The sequence below is a fragment of the Pteropus vampyrus genome, unplaced genomic scaffold (assembly GCF_000151845.1).
Source record: "Pteropus vampyrus isolate Shadow unplaced genomic scaffold, Pvam_2.0 Scaffold106, whole genome shotgun sequence".
Classification (NCBI taxonomy): Eukaryota; Metazoa; Chordata; class Mammalia; order Chiroptera; family Pteropodidae; genus Pteropus; species Pteropus vampyrus.
Genome location: NW_011888887.1, coordinates 6,432,485 through 6,452,294, shown reverse-complemented (window position 1 = coordinate 6,452,294; position 19,810 = coordinate 6,432,485). Strand labels below are relative to the sequence as shown.

The following is a 19,810-nucleotide window of genomic DNA, read 5'->3' as shown; positions in this document are numbered from 1 at the left end:
GGGATATAAACTATAGCATAAGGAATACAGTAAATAATATAATAACTGTGCATGGTGCCAGGAAGATGCTAGATTTATCAGGGGACTAATTCATAAATTATATAAGTGTCTAACCACTATGCTGTATACCTGAAACAAATATAAAATAATATTGTCAACTGTAATTGAAAAATAAAAAATAATATAAAAAATAAAATACTGAACTTTAGAATTAATTTCTATTTTTAAAGAAATTATGGGAACTATAGTTCCCAAACAAAGACTAGTAGAGTCTCTGACTAAAATGAACAGTAGAGGGAACAATGTCTTTCTATGAAAGATGGGCTCATACTTTGTCCAAGATGCCAGAACTTTTACGAATACCCTCCATCAATTCATGTCAAGATTACCATTGCTACCACTGGCAAAATCTCCTCACATAATTCTTATATGTAGCAATAAGAGTTACTATCCAAACTATCTCTTTTTTCCTTTATATTATTTTCTGGAATATTTTATCTATTCAACAAATATTTAAGTGTTTACTAGGTGCTAGGCACTGTGCAGCAAGATGAAGAAAAAGAAGAGGGCAGACTGTAGGACAAGTATCTGTCCTCATGGAGTTTTCATTTAGTGTGAAAAACAGAATAATTATATAATTAACTCCTTAATTACAATTGTGACAAGTGATAAGGTAACTGAAGAGGTAAAACAAAAGATTAGTTAAGTTTAGGGACAAGCAGGAGAAGGAGGCCACGGGAAGTCAAAGATAATTTCTCTGAGGAAATGACACTTGAACTAAGATATAAAGATTGAGTAAGAGTTAATTATATAAAGAAATAAGGGGAAGAGTCTAGGGAGAGGGGATAGCACATATGAAGGCTCTAAGACAGAAACAAATACGATGTGCTTAGGAAATTAAAACTTCTGGTACGTGAGAGGACCAAAGGCAAAAATTAAAACTGGAGACACAAGCAGGAGAGATAATTTAGGCACTTGTTAAGAATGTTGTATTTTATCCTAAGAGAAAAGGAAACTGGCACATGAGCATGAGGAAGTGGGAAGTCATCCAAGTACATGAATACCAAAAGTATGAACGAGAGTCTCTTTAAAGGCATCCAGCTCAGCACACCAAAGAATCCAATTAATGTATTGCTAGTAGTTTTCCCTAAAAAATACAATGTCTGGCTATTCAATGAGGTCAGAAAACCTAAAGGAAAATAATAAAAGCCAGGTAATCTCGGTGAACTCAGTTCCATATCTACCAAGGTAATCTCAGCATCTTAAACTGAGATCCTGGTATTAAATAATTTGTTTTGTAATCCTCAGTGAGAATGTAAAAGGTGAACACTATGTAGTTGACAGACTCCTAGAATGTTCATAAAAGCAAACAGTATAAACTGTACAATAACTTAAATGCATTCGAGTAATTCTTTAAAACTTTAGAGGTTTATGGATTAAATTTTCTTACATAGAAAAAAATATTAGTTATATACATAATCACCCTCTATAATATATATTTTCTAATTTTGTTTTATAAATTGATTATTTAAAAGTCCAATCAGCACAAATTGAAATGGTCCCTCTCCTTCTTCACCCTCAAAAATAGACTTTTAGAGTTAAGTGAACTTCTACCTGTAATGGCATTCTCAAAAGTTCTGGAGTCTGAAATTCCAACATATTTTGGAATCGGAGTCTACTGAACAGCCGGAAACAAATTCCAGGTCTACATCGTCCTGCCCTTAAAAGTAAAACACAAAATTAAGATTCAAACAAGTAATAAAGATGATAGTAAGGAAACTAAGTTTGAATCTCTACTTTGATACTTATCCTCTATGAATCCTTTCAGATGGCACTTCACTTGTCTAGGATTCAATTATCTCATTTATAAAGTGAGATTAATGAATGATACCTACCTGATATACCATCTAGGGTAATGGTTAAAAATTTTTAAAAATTACGTGTGAAAGTAAGAAATAAAACATGAATAAATATATGGTAATTTAAATTTAATCAACTTTACTAAGCTAATACTAAGCACTGTGTTCAGACTGACTGGGATTGTGTAAATTATGCATTACACAATTCTAAGGGAGTGTCATTTACCCCATCATCATAAAGACTTGTATAATTTTCTGGGAAGTAACAGAAAAATATCATGAGGAAAAGCAGGATCTTAATTTCACCCAAAGTCGCTATATCAGCTAATGGCAAGGTTGAAAATGCTAAGTGATAAAGATACAGACATATCCCTATCCTCACAAAGCTCACAGTCCAGAGTGCCAAATAGAACACAATGTGATACGAGTTACAAAATCTGACATTGTTGGACTATTCCTTCCTTCATCAAATACTTTCCTCTCTGTACACCCATTAGCTTTCCCATCTTTCCAGCCTCTCTTGAGAGATTTCTATCTTTGCCTAGTCCTTAAACGTTGATGTTCCCGAGGTTTTTCTCAGACCTCTGCTCTCATTACTCTTCCTTCTTTCCCAAGGTGATCTTAATTATCCTCCTTACTTCAATTTCCATCCATCTAGATCTTCTTATTCTAATTCTAGACTTATACTTCAGAAGCCTCTTCGCTCCACTTGAGTTTCCACAGTCATTTCAAACTTAATACAATCAAAAGTTAATTATTTTCCCCAACAGAGCCACTTTTCCCATTTTCCCTATCGGACAATGGCACCACTATCCACAAAATTTTCTAAGACAGAAACCTATATGACATCCTTGACTCTACTCGATTCTTTACCCCTCAACCCTTGGACTGATGATCACTAAAACTACTCTCCTTAATATCACCTAAATTAATTACCTGCTTCTCTTTATTTCTACCACCACTATAACAATCCAGGCTACTCTCATCTCTCCCTTATTATAAATGGAATTATTAATGAAGGCACCTCCAACCATCATTTTTGTCTCTATCAATTTATTCTTCAAAGAACTGAAAGAATACTACAACCCTCCCATCTCTGATTTATTAAGAGAGGGAGAGAGAGAGAAAGAGAAGGAGGGAGGGAGGAAGGGAACATATAGTGGCCTGCAACTTATCTCTTTCCACTCATTTCTTATTTTCTCCTCTAAACTCCATCCAAACAACTTTATTGCTCACTCTTGCCTTTATGCCTTTGTGTATAATTCCTTTATGACAGAAATGACTTTCCACAATACCTCTTTATTCATATTTATCTCTGATTCTACATTAACTCCTCTAAAAGCATTATCCAGCTGTAGCACAGATCATATAGTATTAAAATTAATTTACTGGACTTCAAGATGGACTGCAACATTCCCCCACCTCAAAATTTACTCATCAGACCATAATTTATTCATCACTGCATCCCTAACACTTGAACAGTAAAGGCTATCAAAAAAATTGTTGAAAAAAATGACTGATTATTTCTACAATTTCTGATTTTTATCCCTCATGATATATTAATAACAGCATATAAATCCAGTTCAAAGTGTCAAGCCACACTTTGTCATAAGAGGACAACTAACACAGTAACTACAACAAAGCCTCAAGGGCATTCTATGAATTTATAACTACAGAAATAATGTATTCACCATCTTCAGTATGAGACATTCTTTTAAAGTCAGCATTAGATGTTTTCCTGTTAAAATGCAAGGAAAATTACTCAAATAATTACTAAAAAACACAATACTTTTTATATTGTCTTTAAAAATGAAAAAAATGCAAGCACATACTAAAGTAAATAATCAAACTGTAAAAATATGTAAAATGAAAATTAGGTCTCCCTCCTTCAAGAGCTCCACAAATCCTTTTCAACAATTGTTTTTTAGTGTTCCTCTCAGACTTAACATTGCATTTGTGTCTAAATATATATACAGATACATATATTCTTTAGCACAATAGAATAAAGACACATGTTCTATACCTTACTTTTTTCAATTAATAGTATACTCTGAAAACTCATTCCACATAAAAACATACATCTCTATTTTTCCTTTTAACAGTTACTTAGTATACATTGTGTGGCTATAACATAATTTATTTAACCATCTCACTATTGATAGACATTACAGTGTACCCAAACTTTACATTATTGCAAACAATGTTACAAAAGCATTCTTAAACATACATCTTTGCACACATGTGCAAGTATACTCAGGATAAATTATGAGAAACAGAATCCACTGACAAAGGGTAGATTTGGTTAAACAGTTTCAAATTGCCCTCTGAAGAAATTACACCAATTTACACTCCGATCAGCAAACTATGAAAGCCTACTACTGATCTATGCTTTTGCTAATTGTTGTGTGTACTGTTAAGCATTTTCACCAGCATCAATCTGATAAGCAAAAACAGTATCTCATTAAGTTGCATTTCTTTAGATATATATATATAAGGTGGCCTGTGTGAGGTTAACGTATTGGTTTTTATTAACTAATTTTAAAAAGATTTTTTGTATAATACAAAATTAGTTCTTTATCTTGTATTGCAAATGTTTAGTATTTTGCTTTTATTTTTAAGTTTCTTACATCTTCTCAATGTTGATTATACTAGGCAAAAATTTTTAATTTTAACAGAACCATCATTTGATTTTATAAAGAAGTATTAAAATAGTAGGCTTTGCAAAAATAATATAAAAATTAAGATGAATATGAAAATCTTAACATTTTAGAGAAAGTAGAATATACATTAGTATGTAATACATATGAAAAATGTTTCCATTTTACAGGCAATTGAGTGAATGTACATTAAATATACATTACCTGCCTTTTCGTTGTATGGCACTAGCTTTGGAAATCCAAACCATTTTTAACATTGTAACAAAATTCAGTGCATCAAAGGATTTCTGTAATATTTAAATCATCATGTTAAAACAGCAAAGGTATTTCAAAAGAAATAACAAAAAAAATTACAAATATATTTTAATATGCCAAGTTTAATTCAAAGCCCCTCTTGATTAGATAATTAGAAGTGGGTACAATTTTTTTTAAATCCAGATTATAAACATTCTAAGAAAAAAAATGGAAACTAAACTCAGAAGATCTGAGTGCCTTGCTGAGCTATTTGTTTCTGCTACAGTTGGATAATAGCAGTCAGTTCCCATAAGGCATCAAAATTGGAAAGAACTGATCTATTTTCATCATGTCATTTTCTATCAGATTTATATCATTGTGGGGAATAGGAAGGACCAGAAAAACACGGTTTCCCAAAATACTTTCCAGGGAGTGGATCTGGAGGAATAAAAATAACAATCACTAAACGAATCCTATCCCAAAGTGAAAAACTTTTAACCCCTTCCATTTTACCTCCTAGGACACTAACGCAGATAGCCTATCCAGAATGTTATAGCTCCCATACTTCCTCAAAGAATTTAAAGTGAAAATTTACTGTAGAGAAATATTTTAAAAGACTACATTCCTAACTAAAATATATACTTCAATCATTCAGTGACGTATATTCTCCCTTTCAAAAATTAACTATATAGAGCAAATACAAATGTGTTCTCGTAATAGTTTAATTGTGGAATTTTTAGAAAAGATGCTGCTTATTTAATTTTTAGTAAAATGTTATACCTGTCAATATTGTATGTAAAATAACTTTTGACACTTCCATCATGTTCTAAACCATGGTTTACTTGATAAATAACACCTAAAGAAATTAATTTCTAAAATATTCAAAATCTACATCATCAGTTTTACATAATTTTAGGGCAATAAAATTTGAATTTTCACTGATACTATTCAGACTTTTAGTGATAATATTCATCATTATCCTCTTATTTAAAAAAATAAAATTAAAAAATAAAAAACTAAAATTTATCCCTCCTTTAATGAAATGTCCAAATTTTACAATAAAATTGTATTTTTATAAGATAATCCAAAAATTACTTTGAAAACAATATAAAGTAATTAACAAATTTTTCACATTAAAAATTATCATTTATATCCACTAGAACAGACATAATTTGTGTTCTACAACACAGACATTTCTTTCCTTAAAAAATCAACTATCTGTATCACTTTCAATTCTTTCAGTGAAAAGATCTACCAAAATTAAGGGTATTGAGAGTTACCAGGCATTCCAATACTCAAAGGAAATAAATGCTGCCTTTTGTTAATATCAGGGGATGATACTAAATATTTTAACCTTTGCAGAGGGTCTCTGATGCAATTACTCAAATCCACCCTTACAGTGTGAAAGCAGCCATAAACAAGTAAAAGAATAGACATAGCAGTGTTCCAATGAAATTTATTTTTATAAAATTAAGTGATGGGTCCACGGTTTTGTTTACTTTATCTCAGCATGGTTCGCTTGCATTAAATATATTTTGAATACCTACTATATGCAGAGCATTGAAGATATAACAATGGACAAGAACATGGGCATTCCCATATGTAGGAGAAAAAACAAAAAATATTTAATCAAATTCCTACATTGTCTGACAAAATTTTCACTGTAACTAGACAAAACCTTTACTTTCTTCCCAGTATTTGGTGAGCAAAATCTATTTTTTTTTTGTATAATTTGTTAAAATAACAAGATAGATCCTAGATACCGAATTGTTTAAGATAGAACGTTTACTTTAGTGAAATCGACATTTACAATGTTCAATTTATCTAGAATCAGAAATTTTCCCTCTAACGTGAATTCTGCTTATAAAAGCATTTATTTGAATGGAACATAACCTTCCTCATTTGAGCTGAAAATACAACTTATCCATACATACATACCTCTTTCACCTTACCAGAATCAATAACAAAGACAACATCATTGACTGTGATGCTGGTTTCAGCAATATTGGTAGAAAGGATCTGCAATGAGATATCATGGTACACTTAATATGAAAACAGAACCAATGACTAATAAAATGGAAAAAAGAAGATTTTATGAAGCTTACTATTTTTCGAACACCTGTAGGTGGGTTTTTTAATACTTTCTTTTGATCAGATGTTTGCATATTTGAATGAAGCATAAAGACTTGATATCTGTTGACAATTGAAAGAAAAAATATACTATCGTACCTATCTTTTATTTAAAGCAACAAATAAAAAGCTTTAGCTTTTACCTATGTGTATTGTCAGCAAACCGCTTGTCATCAAATAGGATGCGATCTCTCAGTCCAACAATTTCATCATATCCAGGTAGGAAAATTAATATTGCACCTGGGAGAAGAATGATTTCTTTTAATATTAAATCTCATTGTAAAACTAGAACTAATCAGCAGAATTAGCTATAATGAACTCTACAACATGTTTTCAAGGACTGATAAACTATAATACTTATAAGATGACACTTATGAGATTATGTATTATTATCAAGAAATTATATAAAAATTTGTACACACAAAATATTAATTTTTAAATCAAAGTATACATTTTTGTTCCTAGTCTCTTGAACAATATTTATTTACCAGCATCACAATTATGACAGATATTATATAGAAGATGCATGATCAAATCCAAGTCTACTTTTTCATCATCAAAACTATGATGATAAGCTTTCAAGAGTTCTCTGTCTTCTGCACTGAGGTCACTTCCATTTGTTTGAACCAGAGAACTTTCATCTAGATTTCCAAACTCCAATGAAGCACTAAAAAATAAAAAAAAGACCAAGTCAATTTTCATTAAAAAGATAACCCTTTAAGGCTCAATGAGCCCCATTATGTCTTTCAAATCTTCAGTATATACTAAGGAGAGCAAGTGATATTTAATGTTCTAGCTATAATATATTCATTTTTTTTGGTATCAAATACATTATTCAAAGTAAAACTTGGCAATAAGTGCTTTTTAAAAAACACAATCTGAAGACATTTCTCCAAAGAAAATATACAAATGGCCAATAAGCACATGAAAAAATGCTCAACATTTTTAGTCATAGAGAAATGAAAATCAAAACCACAATAAAATACCACTTCATATGCATTAGGATGACTATAATCAAAAAGACAGACAATAATAAGTGTTAGAGAGGGTGTGGAGAATTGGAACAGATATCAACAGATATCATACACTGCTATTGGGAATGTAAAATAGTACAGCCACTTAGGAAAACAATGTGACAGTTCCTCAAAATGTTAAACATAGTGTTACCACCATATGCCACAGCAATTCTACTCTAAGTTATATATACAAAAGAAATAAACATATATGTCCACATAAAAATTAGCATATAAATGTTCATACCAGTGTTATTCATAACAATCAAAAAAGTGGAAACCACCAAAATTCTCATCAATTGATGTAGCCTATCCATAGAACAGGATATTAGTCAGAAAAAAGATGCTACAATATTGATGAACCTTGAAAACATTATGTTAGGTGAAAGAGCCAATCACAAAAGACCACATATTATATCATTCCAATTATATGAAATGTCCAGAATAAACAAATCTATAGAAACAAGAAGTAGATTAGTGATTGCCTGGGCTGAGAGAGTTAAAGAAAATGAGAAGTGACTGCTAAAGAGTACAGGTTTCCTCTTGGGATCATAAATATGTTCTCAAAATTGATGGTGGTGATGATTGTAAAACACTGTGAACATACTGAAAACCACTGAAATATACACTTAAATGGGTGGAGTATATGGTATGTAAGTTTTATCTCAATAAATATTAAAAAACTCAAACTTCCAGTCATCATTTATACTTCCCTAGTAGGTTCTCATTCTTCACTATTATAAAAAATATTCTGAAGAAAAGTCTACATTTAAAAAAAAATCTATAGGTACCAACTTAATATGACTCTTAATTTAGTAATCCTATACTAAAAGCATGTTAATTATGTTATTTTCCAAAAACCAGAATCAGCAGAAATTACTGAAATAAATGCCTTGCTTCTTTATCCTGTATGTAAAAATATAAATTACTTCCATCACTAGTAATTATCAATAAAATTTCAAGGAAGTTCAATTTAACATAATCTCTCTTTTAGGAAAAAGATAAATATAAGACTACTTTTCAATAGGGAAAATATTAAACTTATGCAACTTTATAACTGCAGTAGTTAAGTTTTAAGATGCATTTTAAATCATTCTAAGTTTTTTTTCTTACTTTTAACAGGTAAATGAAGAGGGTATTATTTTTAAGCTATAAACTTTAGATATTAGCAATTGTCCAGCAAACATAATAAATTTAATTTTAAATATTTGAAATTTATAATCAATAATATCATGATCTGTGAAATAAAAAGTAACCCAGTTAGCCAGGATAACTAAAATGTTATCCAGATAATTGCTTTACCTGGTAATCTGTAGTGTCTAGTGAGCTATATCTAACACCATAAGAATGACTAGAATATTCAAAGTGTTAGCACTAAAAAGATTGCAAGTTCTGAGTGCTATTATTGAAATGACAATAAAACTCACCATCCCAGAATTAGTATTTGGATCTGCCAAATAACTTTGTTAGTTTACACATTTTATATTCCTTCCTTACCATTTTAGGAATGTTTTGGGGAAATGCAGAGGTAGATACACATGTTTCTATCTACCATGTTTAACTGGAAACTCCCCTTTTGCATTTTCAATATAAAATAAAAAATAAGATAAATATTATAACACAGTGGATTTTATTAGCAACCTACAAAAAATTCAGAAAAATTATTTAGAATTACAAAAAGAAAAATCTCTGGACTGGATAAGAGACTATAAATAGCCTACATTTGTCACATTCTATGATTTACATGGCTAAGCTTTTTTAAAAAAGATTTAGAATTAAATATAGTATAAAGTTTTACCTGTAAGATTCCAGAAGATCTACAATTTCAGTCTGCCCAAAGTGTTTAGCCCAATCTAAAGCCATCCTGCCAAAATTCAAAGATCAAATTAAGACAGAGAATAATGTTCTCAAAATTATAAAACTAGTACTCAATCAAAATTACTCATTTACCAGGAAGAGATGTGCCAGCAATTATTACACAATAGCTTTTAATATAAAGACAAATATAAGAAATCAAAAAAGATATGTGTAGTTATACAAAGAACGGTGCAGCTTAAAATTACCAGCCATTTGATGCTTTGCTATGGACATCGGCTCCCATACTAATTAACTGCTCTACTTGACTTGAAAAACCTCGTCCTGCAGCAACCATCAAAGCTGTTGCACTGGTTTCACTATGTCTGTAATCAACTGAAATAAGGAAAATATATGTCAAAGCTCCAAATTACTTTAAATCATTTAAATCTTTTTTAATTTAAATGAAAAAATAGAGTACCAGGAGAACTAACCTGGGACTTGCTCTTTCAGCATTACATAATCCTTAACTCATATCACCCAAAGAGATCTGTTATTGATATGCCCTAGTATAGGGGTCCCCAACCCCCGGGTCATGGACTGGTACCGGTCTATGGCCTATTAAGAAACAGGCCACACAGCAGGAGGTGAGCGGCAGGCAAGCAAGTGAAGCTTCATTTGTATCTGCATCGCTCCCCAGCGCTAGCATCACCACCTAAGCCCCACCTCAGATCATCAGGCATTAGATTCTCATAGGAGCACCAGTCCCTGGTGCCAAAAAGGTTGGAGACTGCTGCTCTAGTATAAACAGGATGAAATAGGAATTATCAGGAAGGTTGGAGAAGGAAAGATAGTTGTTAAACTGTCTTAAACTCACCAACATAATTAAAATATAAAAGGAAAGCTACTAATTTGCAGAACCTTTAATCTTCCTAAATCTAGATATCACTTTGATCATCAAATAACATGATATAATTAAATAATTTATGTTAATTTTCATCAGCAGCTGGTAATGCAAGTTTAAAACCATTTTTTGTTGTTCTTTTGTTTTGATTTTATTCTCTCATCATTCCAGGCTATTATCTTCTAAGATTCTAAATGGGAATAACACTGGCAAAAAATTTACTTCTCATAAAACCCCTCCTTCAGAAAAATAAAATTCTACTGAATTCAAATTTCTTCCTAGAATATATTTCTCAAGGAATGCTTTATATTATAATTGCTTACACTAATTTGCTTAAATTACAAAATTGGTCATTTCGAAGGGAAATCACCACTGAAAAAAACCTGTGTAGTAAAATTTAAGATAATTACAAAAGGAAATTTTTAATTTTCCATATATATCCAATTATCCGCATCATTTAATAACACTCTAGAATATGGTATCCATTACTAATATAAATCAATGGTTCTTAAGGTGGGGTGGGGGACTTACAAGAGATTTACCTCAGGCATTTTATTTATCAAAATAGAGTTAGCCATGCCTTACTCTTATATTCAAATTCGGTATGCCAGACACATGCATTTTTCAAGGGGTTTGCAAAAATTATATGTACTCATTATATGAGAATTATTACTTTAAATATCCAATTAATAGCCTTGAAGAATAGAACCAAAATGGGTGTAATTTGAGCAGAGGGGCATGAATATATATAAGCGTTTAAAATGTTCAAAAATTCTTTAATACTCTTCCCTTCAAGAGGTGGAGCCTACTTCCCTTCTTGAGTGTGAGCTGGACTAAGTGACTCACTCTAACAAACAGAATAAAGTAGAAGTGATGGTGTGCAACTTTGGAGACTAGGTCATAAAAGTACCTCTAGCTTCCTGCTTGCTTTTTCTCCTTTTGAATCACTCACTCTGGGAGAACCCAGAACCACTCCCAGATTCTGGACTCTCAGAAATTCTGTTATATAAAAAATGTTTTAGGTTGCTAAGTTTTTAGGCTGATAGACCTACTCTACCCAAAGCTGGTAACTAAGAGATTAACACTCAGGACCAGACACTATGCTTTTAAAAGGGACAAATTAGAACATAACCAGAGAAGGTGGACAAGGACAGGAGAGGACTAGATATCAATCGCATTATGTTAAAGAGGAATAGTTGAAGTCATAGGTATAGTCAGCCCAGAAAAATAAAAAATAAAAAAAGAAAGAATATCTTCATATACCCAAAGGTCTGTCAGGCATAAACAGATACGATACCGCTTCATTATCTCCCCAGAAGCAGAAAACATAGAAGCTATATAGGTAGATTTCACTTCAAAACATATTTTTAAAATATTAACAATTAAACCAAATTTGAAAAAAATGTCAAGAAAGGTAGTAAAATTCCTATCACTAAACATGTCAAATAGATTATCACTCAGTAGGATACTTAAAAGTTATATTATTATTCAACAAATACTTATTGAGTACTTACTCAAGCAGTATATCTGATCCATGGTTAGAAATCCATGGATGCATAAGGCTGACTATATACATTGTTCTATACCATTTAATATAAGAGACTTAAGTATCAGCAGATTTTGGTATCTGAGGGAGTCATGGAACCAATTCCCCAAGTATACCAAGGAACAGTAGTTAGGTTTTTGGAGAGTCAAAAGTTAGGTACAAATTTTCAACTGAGTAGGGAGTCCATGCTCCTAAGCCTGTATTGTTCAAGGGTCCACTATACAATAAATAATAAAGCAAGGTAAGGAGAAATAGTGAGAGAAGGGTACAGTTTTAGTAAAATGATCAAAAAAGGCCTCTCTGAGAAGGCAATATCTAAGTAGAGACCTAAATGAAATAGACACTGGGCCATATGCGTTATCTGGGGACAGCATTCCAGGCACAGAAAAACAACAAAACAAAGGCCCAAAGATGAGAATGTGCCAGCACATATGAAGAACAGCAAGAAAGTAAGGGTGGCTAACATACAGTAAACAAGTAAAAAGAGTAGTAGAAAATGGATTTAAAAGACAGTCAGAGACCAACTCAGGGAAAGGACTTTGATTTTTATTCAAAGTGTAATTGAAAGTCTTGGGAGAGCAGAGAGCAGAGAAGTAGCATGATCTAATTTCCTTTTTGAAATGATCACTCTGTTCTCTGGAGAACATAAGAATAAAAGCAGTTAATAGGTGACTGCAAAAGTCCAGGAGAGAAATGTTGGCTTGGACTAGGATGGAAGCAGTAGGAGAAGTGAAATGTAGTCAGATTCAGGATTTATTTAGAAAGTAAATAAATTTTACTTTAGGATTTATTTAGAAAATAAAGTTAACAGAATGTGCTAATAGATTACATGTGGGGTATGAGAGCAAAGTCAAGAATGATTTTATGTTTTGTTGCCTCAGCAACTAGGTAAATAACAATACCCTAGATTCAAATTCAGGAGGTCTGAGATGGCCAAGTATGTATATTTTTAAAAAGGTCTGCAATTGACTGTGATCACTAAGGAAACACTAAGGAAAGAGCGGGTTGTGAGAGAAATAGATAAGGAGGGAATCAAAAGTTGTTTGAGGTATATCCAGTTTTATTCCCCTAACAGACATCCAACTAGAGATGTCAAGTGACCAGGTATATTGAAGTCAGGAGGAGGTCAGAAATGGAGATGTAAAATTAGGAGTCATTTTAAATAAATATATAAAGCTATGACTAGATGAGAGCCACAGAGTAAGTCAGTTTAAGTAGAAGTAAGGTCTAAGGATTGAGACTTGCGATATTCCATATTTAGAGGTCAGGAAAAAGAGGAAAATCCTACCAAGGGAATCAAGAAGTTTTAGCTAGGGAGATGAAAAGAAAATATATCAAGTATAGAACATCAGAAGTTAATTAAAGAAAATGTTTTAAGAAGGGAGTTCAATAATAATTACTGTAATAATAATGCTGAGAAGTTTAGATGAGGGGATAAACTACTTGACATCTAAATCCTTTCCAGTACTGACTTTCTATTATCTTTTATTCTGCCTTTTGCCTAGAAACCTTCAGGATTCTGAAACTCACCTCTCATTGCCAATATCCACTATAATCAACTAATAACATCAGGATATCCCACTAATGAAACATGTCACATGACATAAAGCATATACATATGAATTAGAACTTGACCTTATATCTTATATAACTGAAAGTATGCTAAAAGTCTCCAATTCAATAACTGAAAAATCTAGAACAAAGTTAACTTGTTTCTTCCTTTTCTGAAATCACAAGTCTCTTTGAAAATCCAAAATACTCCCTAGTGGGGGGATATACTTATGTGCACAATACATATATGTAAAAATACTTTTGCACATAATTGTCATATATTAACAGACTCCATAAAACTCTTCTGGATATAATTAGGCTAAAATCCCTGATTTAACACAACATTTATTTATTATATTATGCTAATAAGAAGATCCTGATTTGTGCATTTGAAATAAGTACTCCGAAAGAACAAATTATTGGTTTGAATAAAAAAAATATAGTACACACAATTTGAATTAAACTAAATTTCTAGCATAAATAACTGTAAGAGTAATAAAAAATATTTTTAATAAATTACACTTACCACTAACATTTTCAGTTAAAATAAGGTGAAAAACTTGAGCAAAGGCATCAACATCTTTATGCAGCCATATGTCAGAAAGACAAGCATCCATTTCCTTTATTAACCATGGTTCAAGGCAATTCACATCTTTTTTTGTCTTTAAAAAAAAAAAAAGCAAAGATTATAAATTACCTAGTTTAACCTTTGCTTGCAAAGAATGTGAGATGACCATGATGGTCATAAAAACTATTAATCATAAGATACTATAGCATAGGCTTTGACATAAAAGTTTCTCATCTCATCATAACCATTGTAACTCACAATATTACATCTTGTTCTTACATTCACCTTTTATCTGAGAATAAGAATGTTTGTCAACAAAGGAGTATGATCCAGTCAAAATATTAACTAAGTATGCCTCTGATAGGATGTTGCTAAATGTGGTAATTTTCTCTCCCAACTGAACAACAGTGGGACCATCGCCTGGATGGTCCAACATTTTCAACATTGATGCCAGATTCTAACCCAGAGCTATTACATTACAATCTCTGGTGATGGAGGCCAGATTCCTTAGGGCTTTAAAAGTTCCTTAGGTGATGCTAATGTATAGCCAGGCTTTAGAACGACTAATTTAATAATCAAAATGCTGTTCATTGAACCAAATGGATGTTCCCTATACTAAATAACAATTTTAAACATGCTTTAAAGTATTTTTTAAAACTTAGACAGTACATATCTGCATTATATACTATCTAATGCTCAAAATAGTTAAATTCTTTTTCTAAACAGTGTGTAGTCCCACCCATATTCTGCATCATACTAATCACTAATGCCTTTAAAAGAATTCCAAACCACAATCAAAGACCAGAAGCATCCTAGGAAATCAACTACTTCCAGTTTTCAAACAGACTGCTTGGAACCCAAAGAAGCAGAGGCCCCACCTGAGGTTGGGAGTAGAGAGTGATGGATGAGCTGGCAGGACTTCCATGAAATATTTCATTTGTAAAAGATTTTGTGGCAAAATAGAAAAAAGGAAAGGAGAGGAGAAGAAGGAGCTGATTTGGTCTATAGCGGGTGATGGATTTTATAAAGTCACATAGCTGGTTGGTGGTGGAAACAGTATCAATTATTTGCTCTGATACCAGTCTTTTCTCGATTTTCTCCTAATTTGGCTTATCTTACAGTATTTAGCTCATAGACTTAAATTTTTAAGATGATAAAATATCAAGCAATAATAATATATATGCATAATATCTATAACTATTTTCTTCAAAAATTTGGAGAAAACATTGAAATAAAGTTAGAATGAAGCAATAAAAGATACTGCATTATTTGCAAAAAAAAAAAAAGTATTAGAAAGTTGTTCTAAAAACTGTGGTTAGCCTAAAATAAACTATAAGCATTATATTTTAATAATGCAGTAAAATATTGTAATTTCATTAGATGTTCCTTAAATTATACAATTTTCACTCAAAATACCAGTGTAAAACCAGTGAGGTCTTACCAACTGACTGAATACGGCATCACCACCATCATCCAATAAATCATACTCTTCAGTCACATTTGGAACAGTTCTCTGCCTCTGAGATTCAGGTTTGAAAGTATTCTCTTGAGCTGAATACCATTCTGTAAGTGTGGTTTGTTGTTTCTCTTCTAAAGTAATTGCCAAAGAGAATAAGTAGATAAATTCTTTGCTTTTTAAAATATATTCATTTGTTTTTAAAACTTAAGTGAAATTGAAAACACTTAAAAGATAGCCTTATTTTAAATTATTTTAAAAATGTATTAATTAGGAATAGTCGATAAAATGTTATGCTGAACTATAAGGACACATGAAACCACTTAAAATCTTATCTATTCATGCATTAGTAAAAATTTTACTTCTAATCCATAATCCAAAGAATAGTATTTTAACCATACAATAAATGTTGTTTAAATCAAGGACTAATATTCATATAACACTGTGTAGAAAAACATTTATTGAACTTCTGCCACAATACTAGTTGTTTGAGATATGAATTATATACAATTTTAACCTTCAAAAGTTTCAAAATCTAGTAGTTTTATAATTTACATATCAGTGATTCAGCATTGCACAGTGAAAAATTCATTGCTAATTGCTTTTTTTCAAGTGGCAATTCCAAAGAGAAGATATATCTCCCAGGTCATACAGATAAAACAAAGGAATCAAAGCTTGAAGCTAAATTTTCCATCGTGAATAATGTAGTTAAAAGTAAGCAAAAAGAATCTAACCCTAAATCAAAATGTGAGATATAGTGTAAGTCATGATAAGAGATGTACTAATAGACAAAGAATGCTAAAATAAAAATACAGAAGCAATTCATGACAATATCTAGATTTGAAAACCTTGACATTTGTATCAAAGATGAGCATGGTATTACTCACATGCTACTCTTTTCACTCCCTCCCACCCACTCCCCACTCTTGTCCTATTAGATACGCTATGGCATATCAAATGTGTGGCAGCATATACTCCTCTCCTTAAAATAGTGGTTGAATTTTTGGATACAACCATACATAACCTCCTCAATTCTGGCATCTAATTTCAATTCCCTGCTGTAGACTATAACTTTTGGACATAAACCAGAATGTAAAATGTACACTTGGGACAGTATTCTAATATAATATTATATAATTATACACAAGAGAAAAAAACTTGTACTTTCATAGTATAAGACTGGAGTATTTGGAAAAGTTAATAGGAATAATAATTTTCTTTTATATTTGTTTGATAAAAAAGCTTACCTCGCTGTTTTTCCTTTTTGTATTTTAACATTTCTTTGTTTGTGTATCCAGTAGTTCTTAAAATGTCTTCCAGAAACATTTCTTTTACTTCAAATGGTCTTCCTTGAACTAAATAATAGAAATTTTTTAAATAGTTTTTTGCATCTTAGAGATAATTCACATAAAAACATGAGAATCTCAAATTAATTAACATGAGTGTAAAATCAAAAGCAATTCCACAGGTTAAGTGATCCTCATGATATTGTCCTTTAAACATAACTTTGATCTTTATTTTAGAAAACTGTTCATTTGCTTGATTTTTCCAGTGTTTCTACTTATCATGTGTTAGGCATCATGGCAGGCAACAGGAATACAAATGGAAGCAAATACAGAGCTACCTCTGACCTCTTGAAGTTTGTCAGCTAGAAGAGGAGACAGACATTAATCCAATAATCCAGAATATAAATGTAAAAATAGAGTTAAGAAAAGTCCTATGAGAAAGAAACTCAAGTACCATAACAGTATAATACGGGGGTTGGGGGGGGAGGTTGGGGGTTACGGAGTCAAGAAAAGCATCCTGAGAAAATGAGGACCAAAAGAAGAGGGTAAACAAAATAAGCTATACAATGAAGAAAAAAACACCACATGCAAAGACCCTATAGGTGGGAAGAGTATGATGTTTTCAATAAACTAAAAAGCCAAACTACTAGCTCCAAGCTAGCTAGAACATAGTAGGAGTGTGGAGTAGAAAGGGAATTGTAGTTCAAGACGAGGCAGCAAAAATAAATAAGTCTTGTTAAGAGTTAGGTCTTTACCCCGAGGTAAAGGTCTTTCAAAGTTTTAAGCTCAGGAGAGAATTCAACATCATGGAACTGAACAGATTTAAAAGAGAGCATAGTGGATGGAACAGACTAGTTAGAGCTATTCCAATAGTACAGGTAAAAGAGGACAATAACTTGAATGAGATTGGTAATGGTAAAAATAGAAAAAAGACAGATTCCACACAGTCAAGAAATAAAATCCACAGAACTCAGCATTAGATTAGATATGGAGGAATGATAAGGAAGAGTCAATCATAGTTCTTGGATGTCTGGCTTACAGAACTGGATAGATGATGATGTCATTCCATGAGGTAACAAAGAAAGCTGAAAGAGGAATAGGTTAGCTGGTGGGAGTTAAGGTTTGATTTCAGACATGTCAAAATGTGAGGTGTCAAAATGAGCTTTCAGTTAGTAGATATATAAATTTCTTGTGCTATATCATCCAAGAACATTATGAGAAAAAAGACTTATAGGTTTGTGACTTAGGTGACCAGGTTGGTGGTATGATGAATCAAAACAGGCAAGACAAGAGAAGTAGATTTTGTAGAAATATTAAGTATTCCATTTCAGGCATATCAGAATTGAGCTGCTTATAAGGCTCTAGAGAACAGTCTGAATTGGAAATAAAGATTCAGGAGTCATCAGTGTAAAAGAGAAAATAGAAGCCAAGGAAGGGCATGAATGAGAACTTTCAGGGAAACTAACTGTGCATCTCCAGTACCTAGTAGAGTACAGCATGGGGCAGGAAAGAAGAGGAAGAACAAAGAAAAGAAAAAAAAGGAAAAGTGAGTAAGGAATTTAAAAAATGGATCAAGAAAATAAACCTAGAAAATACCAATGCTTAACACCATGCAAAAGAATAGAAGCCCCAAAGGCAACCACAAAAGTACAGGCTGCAATATAGAATGAGATTCAGAAGGCAGTGTCATCAAAAAAATTATGCGATCAGAGTATTTCACAAGAAGGGTAAGGAGGGCAATCATGAAAAATACAACAGAAAATTTAAGAAAGATTTTTGTGTAAAATTTGAACAGTAGGCTTAGCAATTAAATCAGTGGCAAAATAATACTGGTAAGAATACACAATGAACAGCACTATACACTGCACAAATGTGAATCATTTCAGACTTTTGAATAAGCAAAATGGCAAAATCTATTAAAATTTAAAATAGATACACTCTTTTACTTACCAAGTTCCCTTTCAGGAACCTATCCCTAGAATTAAGAGCACTAGTATATAATAAGGATATATGTACAAGGATGTTCATTATAACATTGTTTATGGTGGGAGTAAGGGAGGATCTAGAACCAATCTGAATATCTAAAAATAAAGAAATGGTTAAATAAATCACTGCACATTTATATTATAAAATATTAAAACCACTGCTTAAAATAATGAAGTATATCTGAAATTACTGAATTGGTGAACTGTTCATAATATACTATTATTTGAATAAAGTAAACTGCAAAATAACGTAAGTGCTCATTTTTGTAAAACCAGTATCTATAAATCTGATATGTATGTATATATTTGCATATGTTGTATGAGCATGGATAAGGTGAGAAAAAATATATGCTAGGCTTTAACATTAACTAATTTCAGGAAAGTAGTATGTGAAATAACAATAGGAATGGGCAATTGTAAATTTTTTTCCTATATATGTTTGTACTATATCATGGAGATGAACACATACAACTTTTTCCATTTTTGAAGAGAAATTGAATAATTTTTTAAAAGACTGGTGACAAAACCAGTTTTGATTAAAGGACAAGGACAAACATTAAGTGGCAGCATTTAGAAGTACATAGGAGATAAACATGGGAGTGTAGACTACTCTTTCAAGGAGTCTAGCAATAAAGCAGAAACTACAGGACAGAATTTAGGGCTGAAATAAAAACTGGAGAACTGGCCTCGCAATACAATAGCAAAGACTGTAGATGGAAAACAATGAAAATATAGAGATGATTAATTAAGCGTACCTCAGAGGAAACAGAAGTGTATGCTCTTCTACTTCAGAGCATTCCTCAATTTTGACTACAATAAATATAATC

At 31.8% G+C, this 19,810-nt stretch overlaps 1 protein-coding gene across 1 annotated transcript in view; it reads right to left on the bottom strand.

Annotated features, from left to right (window-relative positions):
- YTHDC2 (YTH domain containing 2) overlaps window positions 1-19,810 on the bottom strand; it is a 59,019-nt gene that overhangs the window by 24,516 nt on the left and 14,693 nt on the right. The window contains exons 6-16 of the mRNA XM_023533628.1: window positions 16,960-17,103; window positions 15,698-15,846; window positions 14,215-14,350; window positions 9,957-10,083; window positions 9,692-9,757; window positions 7,369-7,547; window positions 7,024-7,120; window positions 6,856-6,943; window positions 6,689-6,769; window positions 4,721-4,803; window positions 1,615-1,720 (exon numbers count right to left, since the gene is read on the bottom strand). Of these exons, the coding sequence (XP_023389396.1) occupies window positions 1,615-1,720; window positions 4,721-4,803; window positions 6,689-6,769; window positions 6,856-6,943; window positions 7,024-7,120; window positions 7,369-7,547; window positions 9,692-9,757; window positions 9,957-10,083; window positions 14,215-14,350; window positions 15,698-15,846; window positions 16,960-17,103 (1,256 nt within the window). The remainder of the gene's footprint in view (window positions 1-1,614; window positions 1,721-4,720; window positions 4,804-6,688; window positions 6,770-6,855; window positions 6,944-7,023; window positions 7,121-7,368; window positions 7,548-9,691; window positions 9,758-9,956; window positions 10,084-14,214; window positions 14,351-15,697; window positions 15,847-16,959; window positions 17,104-19,810) is intronic.